This window comes from Leptosomus discolor, unplaced genomic scaffold (genome assembly GCF_034619465.1).
Source record: "Leptosomus discolor isolate bLepDis1 unplaced genomic scaffold, bLepDis1.hap2 HAP2_SCAFFOLD_35, whole genome shotgun sequence".
NCBI classification, from domain to species: Eukaryota; Metazoa; Chordata; class Aves; order Leptosomiformes; family Leptosomidae; genus Leptosomus; species Leptosomus discolor.
Window position 1 is genome coordinate 1,298,063 of NW_028237764.1, and position 12,506 is coordinate 1,310,568.

The following is a 12,506-nucleotide window of genomic DNA, read 5'->3' on the forward strand; positions in this document are numbered from 1 at the left end:
GTCCTTGGTGCTTTTCATGCCCCAAATGAATGAAGCCCTGAGTGACCTGCTCTGACCCCAGAGGTGACTCTGCTGTGAGCAGCAGGTTGGCCTAGAGACCTCCTGAGGTCCCTTCCAGCAGGAATGATTCTGTGTTTCCATCCAACACAGATCTTGCCTTCCTGAGGCAGGGAAATCATGCAGGTGCCTGCTGACCATTGACCTCAAACAGAAAGTTTGGTCAGATGACCTGTGGCTTTCTTGTCCCACTCCAGGCATTGTTGCAGAGATACAGGGCTGCCTGGCAGGTACCCCCAAACAGCCCTCATCAGCTCCACGACATCACCTTTTCTTTCCTTTTTCCCTCACTTCCTGGTCACAGTTTCTTCCCTTTGACCATCCTTGTACCCTCCCATGCAAACTGCCCATCTCTGCTTATCCTTTCCTCCCTGCTCCTACTCTGCCTTGCTTTGTGCTTTCCTTTGGTGTTTCGGAGCTGGACACCGTGGGAATGTGTCCCTTGGTCAGCAATATCACTGAACAAGTGCCTCCTGTTATGATCTGTAGTGCCCTGCAATTCCTCATGCTGTTGTCTTGTCAGAGGCACCACAGGTCAGGGTGAGCCATCTGCGGGTGCAGATGAAGAGCTGGTCCAATGGTGCTTCCCTGCTGGGGGACCTTGGAAATCTCTGGGATTTGGCACTAGAAACCCCAGGAAGCTTTGTGAGGAGAAGCGGTGAGTCCTTTATGGGGGCAGAGTGAAACCATAGCTGAGGGCAGGCTGGGAGCTGAGCAGCTCAGGAGTGACCCTGAGGAGAAGGGCCTGGGCACTACGAGGGATGCCATAGGAGCCGGTGGTACACGCTCAGCGTGTGGAAGGCCAGCTGCAGATTAGGGCTGCAGAGACGGGGCTGCATTAGGGTGTGCATGGCCACCCAGACAAGGGACCTCTCATCCCCCTCGACTCAGCACTGGTGTGGCCACATGTGGATGACCAGAGTCTAGCCTTGGAGCTCCGTTGTCTGGGGGAATGGCGAGGAAACGAAGGACTGCCGAGGAGATCTGCCAGGCTGGAGTTTGGAGCCTGTGCAGGAAGGATGAAGGTTCTGGGCTTCTTTAGCCTGCTGAAGTGGAGGCTCAGGGCACAAGAGCAGCGTGCACCTGCTTGAAGGTTGGTTTCAGAGCTGACGGAGATTTTCTTGGTAGTGGGAAGAGAAGGAAAGCTCCACCAAGTGCGGCTTGGAAGGTTCACACTGGAGGTGAACGCAAAAGAGATGTCACTGCAAGGGTCGCCTTGTGGTGCAAGAGGTCACCGAGAGGGGGTCTGGATCAGCCTATGGCTTTGTGTTTCATGGAATGGCCAGCGAGAGTGGAGAGACGTGAGGGAAGGTGTAGAAATGGTGGGGTGAGAGCTGGGTGGGAAAGCAAGCAGGGTGTCAACAGCCTGAAGGGAAAGAGGTGCAGGCTTGGGGCAGGGTAGGACAGCCTGCAGTAGAGATGGCCAAGGGCTGTAGCAAGGCTGAAAGGTCCAAGAGGCCTGAGGTCTTGGTCCTCTTGGCTAGAGCAGTTGCCTCTGCCAGCGAGGCTGGTGAGATGGAACTTGGAGGGTGTCAGGATGGGCCTTGGCAGGGCCTGAGGGTCAGGGCTTGGCCTTTCTGCTTCCTAAAGCAAAGCAAAGGGTTTTCTCAGCATTCCAGCCCCCTGCACAGGGCCTTGGCCTGCCTGCAAGCATGGCCTCCAGTGATCTGCTCTAAGGAGGCCCTGGGGAGGCTTTGTCAGTAAGGGCCCTCAGAGGGGGCAGTCAGGGCTTCAAGGGACTTCTGGGCTTTGCTTCTGACTTTGACTTCTGGAGAGGTTTCTTCAGGCTTCTCTCAGTACCTGAGGGTCATGGAATGAGCCCCAAATGCCCTAACGAGCTGTTTACCTTGTCATTTTCTTTAAGTCTTCAAAACTTGCACAGATAACTGGAGCTATTTCATAGTGTAGTTCCGGAGGAAGTTTTCAAAGTGCATCTAAGAAATTTTTTTTTTTTTTAAGGGTTACACCTTCTGCCTTTTCTTTCAGAGAAGGGATTAGAGCAGCATTCTCCAAGTGCTAATGATCCCGAGAGTCTCCTCAGGAGGTCTGGACTGGTCAGAAAGGCATTTGTTTGAGGTCTGACACTGTATGGACAACCTTACTCCTCACCTCCCCAACCCCATAGTTTTCCTCATTGTCCCCTGGAACCTGCATCACTTTTGTGACATCAGCCTTCTCCCCTGCAGTCTGCAGCTGGATGTTACAGCTCCATTGCATCATCTCCCGCCTGCTCTCCTGACAGACCTGGCTGCACACGGGCACAGAAGAACTTTCCTGATGTGTAGAGAACAGTGAGGCATGATAAAGTTTCATGAACAATAAAACACACTCTGCAAGCACATGCTCTGTCCGAGCTGTCTCTAATGAGCTTGAACTTCCTACAAGCGATAATCTGAGGAGAAATATCTACAGTAGGTGGATACAAGATAATTAGAAACAAAGACAATGAAAGGGTTGGCTAAGGACACAATTAGACTGTTGAAAGACAAGTAAGATTTTACTGCCTGAAGCTCAAAACAGCAACATAAGTGAGAGGCATCTGAATGAACAAAGATTAAGGGGAGGAGGAAACCAGAGAGTAATGATCTGACCAGTCTGCATCTGAAAAGATGACTTCAGAAATGGTCATTGTATCCTGAACAGGTGCAAATATCTGAAAGATTAAAGAAATTAAATCCACCATAGAACAGGAAGAACAGTGTTAGTGAACTCACAGGGGAAGATGGATATTTCTTTGGAATATCCCTTTGGAAAGGTCATGGGAATGGCAGAGGTCTCTTGTGAGAGAGGACAAACATCCATCTTTGAAAGAGGCCGAAAGTGCATCCCAGGGAACCCCAGACTGTACAAGCTCACGCTGGGGAGGAGTGTGACATCACTGAGAGTCCTCATGGGTGACAGTTCTGAGCACCTGCGAGAGAGTGACTGTCAACATGGACTCTCCAAGGGTCACTCGTGCCTCACCAACCTGACAGCCTGCACTTGTGCACGAGGAGATAAAAAGTGGCTGCCATTTGCCTCAGCTTCAGCCCAACCCTTGCCGTGGTCTCCCTCAATATTCTTCTACCCAAGTCAGGCCATTCCAGTTGGGACGGGTAGAGAAACATTAGGTTAAAACTGCATTAGGAAAAGCGATGCTGGCAGGTGGAGGGAGGTAACCCTTCCCCTCCACTCAGCACTGGTGAGGACACACCTGGAGTGCTGTGTCCAGTGCTGGGCTGCCCAGGGCGAGGAAGTTGCTGATCTACTAAAGCACGTCCAGCAAAGGGCCACAGAGCTGGTTTAAGGGACTGGAGCAGCTTTCATAGGTATTAAGGCTGAGAGTTGTAGGACTGTTCAGTCTGGAGGAGGAAGCTTGGAGGGATTTTATTAATGTATAGGAATACCTGATGGGAGGGCATGAAGACCAGGGAGCCAAACTTTTCTTGGTAGTTCCCAGTGACAAGGGGGTGATGGACACAGGTATATAGACACAAAATTCTGTCTGAAACAGGTAAATGCTATTTGACTGGAAGGGTGGTCAACAACTGGAACAGAGTGCCCCAGTGGATTGGTGGAGTCTCCATCAACCGACCTCGACCAGGTCTTCAGCAACCTGCTCCAGCTGGCCCTGCCTCAGCTGGGGTTCGGACTAAATGATTTCAGTGTCTTTAGATGACCATTGAATGTCCCTTCCAACCAAATCTATTCATGAATCTATGATTCTAACAGCTCATTTTGGTGAGGAGTGTGCAATCAATTAGAGTCCTCTTGGGTGATGTTCCTGGGCCCCTAAAAGAGAAGAATGTGTCCAAATGCAGGCAGTATGGACTTAGCAAGGATACATACTGGGACGTACGTGGGGAACACACAGACCTTTTCTGGGTCCTGTTCAATTTAATACCTGTATCCATGACCCAGAGTTGTCACCGTGTTTAACAAGAACAAATGTCAGATTCGACTCCTGGGATGAAAGAACACCAGTCACAAGTGTAGACTGGGAGAGGAGTGGGTGGAGAGCAGCCCTGTAGAATGGGATCTGGGGGTGCTGGTTGACAGCAGGCTCAACAGGAGTCACCAAGGTTCCCCATCAGCCAAGAGGGCAAACTGGAAGCTGGGGTGCATCAAACAAAGTAGAACCAGCCAGCCCAAAGAGGGGACTATCCCACTCTGTTCAGCGTTGGTGTGGCCTCACCTTGAGCACTGTGTGCACTTCTGGGCCCCACAATTTTCAAGGATGTTAAGATACTTAAGGTGCTCAGAGGAGGCCAACAAAGCTGGTGGCAGGGCTGGAAGGCATGTCCTATGAGGAACGGCTAAGGAGAGTGGGTTTGTGTAACTTGGAAATAAAGAGGCTGAGGAGTGACCTCATTGCTCTCGACAGCTTCCTGCAATGGGGACGTGGAGAGGGAGGGGCTGAGCTCTCCTCCCTGATATCCTGTGACAGGGCATGTGGGAATGGTTCCAAGCTGCACCAGGACAGGTTTAGACTGGACATTAGGAAGCATTTCTTTACCAAGAGGGTGGTCAAACCCTGCAACGGGCTTCCTAGAGAGGTGGTCAACACCCCAAGCCTGTCAGTATTTAAGAGGCATTGGGACAATGCCCTTAAGGACATGATTTATCTTTTGGTGCAAGTGGTCAGGCAGCTGGACTGGATGATGATTGTAGGCCCCTTCCAACTGAACCATTCTATTCTATAGACAAACCTGTACAGGATGGATCCCTCCAGCACCCGGGCTTTGACACTCAGTCTCCTCAGTATGAGCCCCTGAGGCTACAGTCCCATTCCAGATGCTGGTACAGACCACCTCAGTCTCACACACACACCCACACGCAAACTCTGACGTCCAGTTACTCCGGTCTCTCAGTTGCTGGCACAAACGACACAAGGGCTGTCTGACCCCCTGGTCCTGCTCCAGTTGCTGCACTCACACCCCTGTGCTCACAGGTTCACGCAAAGGAGAGATTGACTCACCCAGGAAAGAGTTGGAAATAAAATTTCACGAGAAGACAGAACAGGTTACACTGGTCGAGGGCCTCCCCTAAACTTCCCATAATAAGTCCTGTGCAATCCAAAAATGCTCCTGCCCTGCATCCCAAAAGGTGTCCTCCACCTCCAGGCAACAGTCCCCTTAGCCCAAGTGGTGATCCAGAAAGCTGCTCTCAGTGACTTGTCTTGATGGGTTTGTCACCTGGATATGGGGCTGATGGCTCTCCGAGGGCAGCCCTGGAAGGAGCTGGGACAACTTGTTCATGCCTCAGGAGCCTGTAATCTGGGTTCCCACCTGCCACTGTGCCTCTGTGCTCTTCTTAGTTTGCAGAGAAGGGCTTTTGATGAGCTGGTGGCTCTCCTGGGATGGGTCTGGGAGAGCTGAGGCAGGGTATTAGCTGAGCTACTCCTTCTGCCATTGGTAGTGCTTTCTTCGACTGTACAGATGAGCTTCGTATCACTTAGCCTGACACAATCCCACAAGAACATCAGCCTCCTGAGGCATCTGTGTTTGGAGGTCACATACATATGCACTGATATTATCTAAGATGTGATAGCAGGTCTTTGGAATCACTGTCCAGAAAGGCATCATGATGAGGGGAAAAGCTGTACTGTTGCATGGGCAATGGCTTTGTTCAGGGCCAGCATCACAGCCTTGTTTCTAAGGCTGTAGACGAATGGATTCAAGAATGGGTAAAGGACGGTGTTCAGCAAAGCTACGATTCTGTTTGTCTCCAAGGAAACATCTTCTGAAGGACACACATAGAGAGCAATGCAGCTCCCATATGCAATGGCCAAGGTGGTGAGATGGGAAGAACATGTAGTAAAAGCTTTTTTCCTCCCAGAGGCTGCTGGAAGGTGTAGAATACAGAGAAGGATGCCCATGTAAAATGCCAGAGTTAAACCTAAGGAACCCAGTATGACAAATGATATTAAAAGAGAGTCTAGTTTCCAAAACAGGCTGGTGTCAGAGCAGGACAATTTGAACAAGGGGGAGTTGTCACCAAAAAAATGGTGGATCTTGTTGGAGCCACAGAAAGTCAGCGCGTGGAGGAGGACCAGACGGTAACTCATGAGTGTGATGCTCATGACCCAAGCAGCAACAACCAGGCGGATGCAGAGCTGAGGCTTCATGATGGCAGCGTAACACAAAGGCTGGCAGATGGTAACATAGCGGTCAAAGGACATGACAACCAGAAGAGCCAACTCTGTGCAGCCCAGGGCAAAATAGAAGTAGGATTGGGCAAAGCAGCTGCTTAGGGAGATTCTTCTCCTCCCAGAAGCCAGGATCACAACGGGTTTGATGCTTGTGGAGGATGTAAACCAGATCTCCAGGAAGGACAGGTTGCTGATGAAAAAGTACATGGGGGTTTGCAGGTGGTGATCCATACACACCAGGAAAATGATGGTCATGTTCGCCACCACTGTTGTCAGGTAGACGAGCAGAAGGACCAGAGAGAGAAATAGCTGTAGTCTTTGATCAAGCCCTGAGAAACCCTCTAGGATGAACTCAGTAACTGCACTTTCACTTTCTGGTCCCATGCTCAATTTCAGTTCATCTTGAGGAGACAGGAACCTGGCAAAAACCAACTGTGATAATTTCACCATCTGGGTGAATACTTCTGTCCTTCCTTTTCTGCTGCTTTCCTTTCTTGCAGTCTTGCTATATGACACAGACAGAGACAGTCCTTCAAGCATTTCTCCCACCCCAATTTCTCTGTTTCGCATTTCAGTGGGAGTCCTCACAGAATTTGTCGTCTCTTTTCTACCCTTTCCAAACACTCACAAAGGATTTCTTTCTCCAGAACACATTTTAAAGAGGCTGTTAGCTATTTCATCCCATTCCTGGGTAATCACAAATTCATTCACTCAGACCTATTGCAAACCTCTGTCACACCTATGTGCCAAACTCTCCTCTTCTATTGCACGAATACTAAAAAAGAGAAACAAATGAAATCAAACCAAATCTGTATGTTAAAAGCTGTTCCTTCTATTTTTCCATACTTGCCTTTTTGGGCTAGGAATCGCTGAGAATCTGCTGATTTTAAAATAAGTAATATCAAGTATCTCTTCTGTAATCCCCCACTTTCTTCCATGGCTTCTTTTTCTCTGTTTCTTCAGGAGAGGACAGGGGTGGGAAGGGGGAACAAGGACCAAGCCTGACTTGTCTTCCTTAGTACTCTAAATAGTGACTGAAATTTTCTGTGGTTCCACACAGTCTCATCTGACATCCGCCTGCACTCAAATGCAGTTGTTTCCAAACAGCTGCTCATTGCTGTTACCCTCAAATGTCCTGATCTAAACGCAGAGCAAGGGTGTCTGGAAGAGATTTGTAAGCTTTCTTTTACGTGCCAGTTATAGGCTGGGAGGACCCAGCCTCTAGCGTTTTCTCTTGTCTCCATTGAGTATAGAAGGAGCCTCTGGGAAACAAGTTCTCACAGGCACCTGCAGCACAGTCGGTGACACTCACTGTTCAAGTCTCAAATCTCGGATGTACCCAGTTATTATTTTTTAAACTCAAAATACGCATCTAACAGAATGAAGCACAAGAAAAGTATCTACAATAACGACCAATGTTTTTCCCTTAATCTATATCGTTGTTTTTAGACATAGAAAGGAGCAGAGCAGATGAGACCAGACACAGGATGATTCACAACGCAAGGGGAGGAGAGCGAGGGGAGGAGCTGGTGGGTTTGAAGCAGTGAAACAAAAGTTCTCCACAGGCTGTGCTGTCCCCTCAGGCTCTGTCCCAGGGCAGAATGGGTAGCATTACCCAAGGAGCAAAATGGGAATTTCAGCATAGGGTGGTGCTCCACGTTGGCACGATATTCAGCTTGGGGCTCAGGCTAGTCTTACATCCCAAATGCCCGACTTGTTCTTTGCCTCTAGTCTGACACAGGGGAAGCTCTGCACTGGGTTCGCCTGGAAAAGTTTCTGAGGTTAAACCACTGGCTGCATTTGAGTAAAAGCTCAAGCTCAGTCACCCCCAGCAGTTTGAGCGTGGTGAATCGGTGAATCAGAAGTGGTCATCCCAGTTTCCATTTTCTAGGTCAGTTCACACACTCAAAGGCTGGTGTCTTCTTACTCTGTTGGGTAACACCTAAATTATCTAAAAGTATTCTTCTCCTGAAGCCACCTCCTTAGGCGAACCTGCAGGTTTGCAGACAGATTCTGTTCAGGCCCAGCATCGCCAAACACGCAGCCAGCGTGAGAGACACAGAGTGAAGAAACAGAGGATGTGCAGGCGAAGGATATCCGGGTGAAGAAGGCCTTATCGTGGCTTTGCACAGAGGTTATCCTCAGGATGGTGCCTATCATGGAGGCATAAACCACAGCAGTCCCTGTGAAGGAGCTCAGCAGCACAGCGGAGGAGAGAGCAACGCTCCAGGTTCATAGTAGCTGGTGCCCGTGCGGGCTCCTCTCAGCAAAGGGATGATGCCCCAGAAGAAGCAGTCTCTGCATTGGGCACAGAGGGTCGGGTGGCACACAAGATGGTGAGGCTGAGCATGGGCAGAGGAGCCATTCCCCAGCAGGTGAACACGAGCACGGAGCACAAGCAGGACCTGGCAAAGACAAGAGCAACGCGAGGACTTGCAAATGGCCCTGCAGCCATCGAAACACGTCACAACACCTCAGTTAAACTCAGCCATGCCCAGGGAGACAGGGAATGTCTGCGGCTCATGAACAGCCACAGAGATCTCTTAGTCTGCAACACAGGACGGACAAACATGTCAGGGGGAAGGACCAAAGTGAACCAAATCCATGGGTTGATGCTGCAGGGGATGCAAGGCCCCCTCATGACCTTCACCCCAGATGAGCCTGAGAGGGGAATGGGATGGGACCCGCTGTCTTCCCAGCTGTGTATGTGCTGCTGCTGGTGTGGTGGCTTTAAAGGAGAGAAAGGATGGAAAGAGGTAACAGGATTGAGGCAGCTCCTGCCCTGAGCCTTGAACAAGAGCAAAGGAAGAGAACAGGGAAGTAAACGGGTGCAGACCCTTAGACACGAGAAGAACACAAACCTGCAGGACAGCAGCCAACGGGGCTAGCGGTAGTGGCCTGTGGACAATGCCTGTACACCAATCACAGCTTACTTAGTGGCGTGTATACTAGTAGAGAAACGTATATAATGATGCTGTAGCAAACAATAAAGGTCTTCGATTCACCCTCGATCGGAGTCCGTGCCCTCAATCTCCACAAATGGCGCCTGAACAGGGACTTGAATCGCGGCAGTGAGCGACCGGTGGAGAGCCCAGCAGAACGAATAAAGCAGCGGATTGAAAGCTGCCGTCCGGACAAGTAATCACCTAGGAAAAAAGGTGAGCGGCTGGGAATGTAACTTAAGGAGCAGCTGATCCAGTGGCAACCCCGTTGAACTCCGCAGGCTGCTGAAAGGAAGCAGGATCGCGGAGTCACATTAATCTTCTCTGAAGGACAGGGGTGAGCAACGGGGCAGAATGGGTACCTCTGTGTCTGCGGAGGAAAAGACTGTCATGAAGAGCTAAATAATCTGAAGGAGCAGCTGGATAAACAAAGCAAGAATCTCAATAGTTTAAAAAGGGAATTGGAACAAAGTGTGCAGGAGAGAGAGGCCAAAATTGAGTCCTAACTTAAGTGTATCTTGAAGTGGGTCAGGATCGCAGTCCCCGGAGTGGACTCATGTACTATCTATTCCCCCGAGATATGGGACGAATTTCGCCCCAAGGCTTGGGAAGAGGGGGACTTGGAAATGTTGCGTGCCTTGCCGCTTAAGTACAGGCGCCAGATGGACCCCCTGGAGTACCCCCTCTCCGAGTACCCCTGGTTCCATGGGACGCTGTCACGGCTGAAGGTGGCTCAGCTGGTGCTGGTGGCGGCGCCGGCTCCCACGGTGTCTGCCTGGTGTGGCAGAGAGAGACGCGCCCAGTGAGAGCGTCCTCCTCTTCAGCTGCCAGGGCCGGCCGGCCCCAACCCCTGCGGCCCCGACACCCATGGCCTGGCTGAGCACCTCCCATTGCCCACCCCCGGAGAGGAGGAAGGAGGACAAGGACGATGCCGAAGGCTCATGGCGGGGGAAAGGGGACCCCCGGCATCACACCTGGGGTCACCCCAACCCTTCCCCCTCCCCCCAAAAATGGATCTCATCCCCCCACCCCCCAAAAAACGAGCTCCCCCCTCCCCTCCAAAAACACTGCAGTATGGACCTGCCCCTCCCACCCTGGTCAATTTTCGGCAGGGGGGGAGGGAAGTCTGTTGCTATGAAAATTGGGAAAAAAAAAAAGAAGGAAAAAAAAAAAAGAAAAAAAGAGAGGAAAAAAAAAGTAAAAAGAGAGAAAAAAGGGAAAAAAAAGAAAAAAAGATAAAAGAAAAGATATAAAAGCCTTTGACAGATTTCTAGAAGTGGATTCCTGCTAGCTAGGAATAGTCTGTGTTACAGGGGCTGAGCTTGTTTTCCTGTGTTTGCTTTACTTTGCCTTGGTCACGTGTGTTTCCTTTGATCTGTAACTGGTCACTCAGAGCGAGCACCAGTGCAGTTGTTCTACAGAACAGGGAACTTTTGCCCCAGGGAAAGGGCAGCCTGACCCGAGCTGCCACCCACACCAAAGGGTTTCTCTTTCCATGTCCCCCCTGCACACACACACATGGTGCCCTGCTCTTCTCCCGGGACATCCCATCTCCCCACAGAGACTTTTCCCTACAGAGCTCATCTCTGCTGACCTGGACGGCCATTCCTGCACCCCCTCCCCAGGCTCCCCACAGACCCTGAACTGGTGGTGCTGCTCTGCAGAGCAAGTGGGCTGTTGCGGCCATGGCCACGCTGGTGAGGCTGAGAGGCTGACCCAGCTCAGGGTGGCTACTGTCCCCTCCACCTCAGCACACAGATGCTTCCCCCGCAGCTCCAGAGAAGATCTTGCAGAAAGGAACTCAGACAAATAAGTCAGTGCAGGGTCCTTTATTTGGATTAAACACACGGAGAGCACAGCTCCTTATTTACACAAAGTCTCTGGAGCACACAAGACAGGCAGACACTGACGTAGAAATAGGACGAAGAATGATAACATTTTCTTGGGCATCAGTTTAATGAAGGATTTCATACCACCTGGAAAAGCTAAAACGCCAAGAAACCAAAGCAAACAATCCACCAAAGACAGACTGGGCCGGTAATGAGTTCCATTACTAGTGATAGGCAGAGGAAGATGGGCAGTTCATTGCTGCTTTTGCAACGAAACCGTCATCACTTTCCTCAGGGCGTCCTTGAGCTCCAGGTTCCTCATGCTGTAGATGAGGGGGTTCACTGCTGGAGGCACCACCGAGTACAGAACTGCTGTCACCAGGTTCAGGGATGGGGAGGAGATGGAGGGGGGCTTCAGGTAGGCAAAAAAGCCAGTGCTGATAAACAGGGAGACCACAACCAGGTGAGGGAGGCAGGTGGAAAAGGCTTTGTGGCGTCCCTGCTCCGAGGGGATCCTCAGCACGGCCCTGAAGATCTGCACGTAGGACACCACAATGAACACAAAACAAACAACGTCAAAAATGACACTAGCCACAATTACCCCAGCCTCCCTGAGGTAGGTGTCTGAGCAGGAGAGCTTGAGGATCTGGGGGATTTCACAGAAGAACTGGTCCACAGCATTGCCCTGGCAGAGGGGCAGTGAAAATGTATTGGCCGTGTGCAGCACAGCATAGGGAAAAGCAGTGCCCCAGGCAGCTGCTGCCATGTGGACACAAGCTCTGCTGCCCAGGAGGGTCCCGTAGTGCAGGGGTTTGCAGATGGCCACGTAGCGGTCGTAGGCCATGACGGTGAGAAGAAAATACTCTGCTGCAATAAAAAAGAGATTGAGAAAGACCTGGGCAGCACATCCTGTATAGGAGATGGCCCTGGTGTTCCAGAGGGAATTGGTCATGGCTTTGGGGAGAGTGGTGGAGAGGCAGCCCAGGTCGAGGAGGGAGAGGTTGAGGAGGAAGAAGTACATGGGGGTTTGGAGGTGGGGGTCGCAGGCTACAGTGGTGATGATGAGGCCATTGCCCAGGAGGGCAGCCAGGTAGATGCCCAGGAAGAGCCCGAAGGTCAAGAGCTGCAACTCCCGTCTGTCTGCAAATGCCACCAGGAGGAATTGGTTGATGGAGCTGGCATTGGACATTATTTAATTGCAGGAATGAGGGACTGCTGAAAGAGAAAAAGTCATTGATAAGTGAGGGCAGATTGCGCTGAGCCAGTCTTATCCCTTTTCCCATAGATATCTCCCACAATGGCTTCATTTTTCAGGGAACTTCAGACAGTCCCTTTTTGTGAGGTCAGCATTGACGAGCAGGGACTCTGCCCATGGGCTCCAGACAAGTCAGACCTGTGCTATTGCAGTGGTCTCAAACAGCCCGTGCATTCAATAGCTGTTCCTGGCAATGGGTGCTTCACTTGAGTGAGAGGTATTTGCCTCGGTGACCGTGTGACAATTGTCCCTATTTATTGCAGTGTGATGGAGTCAGCACCCAGACCTGCTGT

General features: G+C 50.9%; 2 protein-coding genes across 2 annotated transcripts; both read right to left on the reverse strand.

The window, feature by feature from the left end:
• Window positions 1-5,617: 5,617 nt before the first annotated feature.
• Window positions 5,618-6,637, reverse strand: LOC147412941 (olfactory receptor 6E1-like). Its single transcript, XM_086480815.1, has one exon. The coding sequence runs from the start codon at window positions 6,635-6,637 to the stop codon at window positions 5,618-5,620; it is 1,020 nt and encodes a 339-aa protein (XP_086336941.1).
• A 4,574-nt stretch (window positions 6,638-11,211) lies between these two features.
• On the reverse strand, window positions 11,212-12,147 carry LOC147412942 (olfactory receptor 14C36-like). The gene has a single exon (XM_086480816.1). The coding sequence runs from the start codon at window positions 12,145-12,147 to the stop codon at window positions 11,212-11,214; it is 936 nt and encodes a 311-aa protein (XP_086336942.1).
• Window positions 12,148-12,506: the final 359 nt, after the last annotated feature.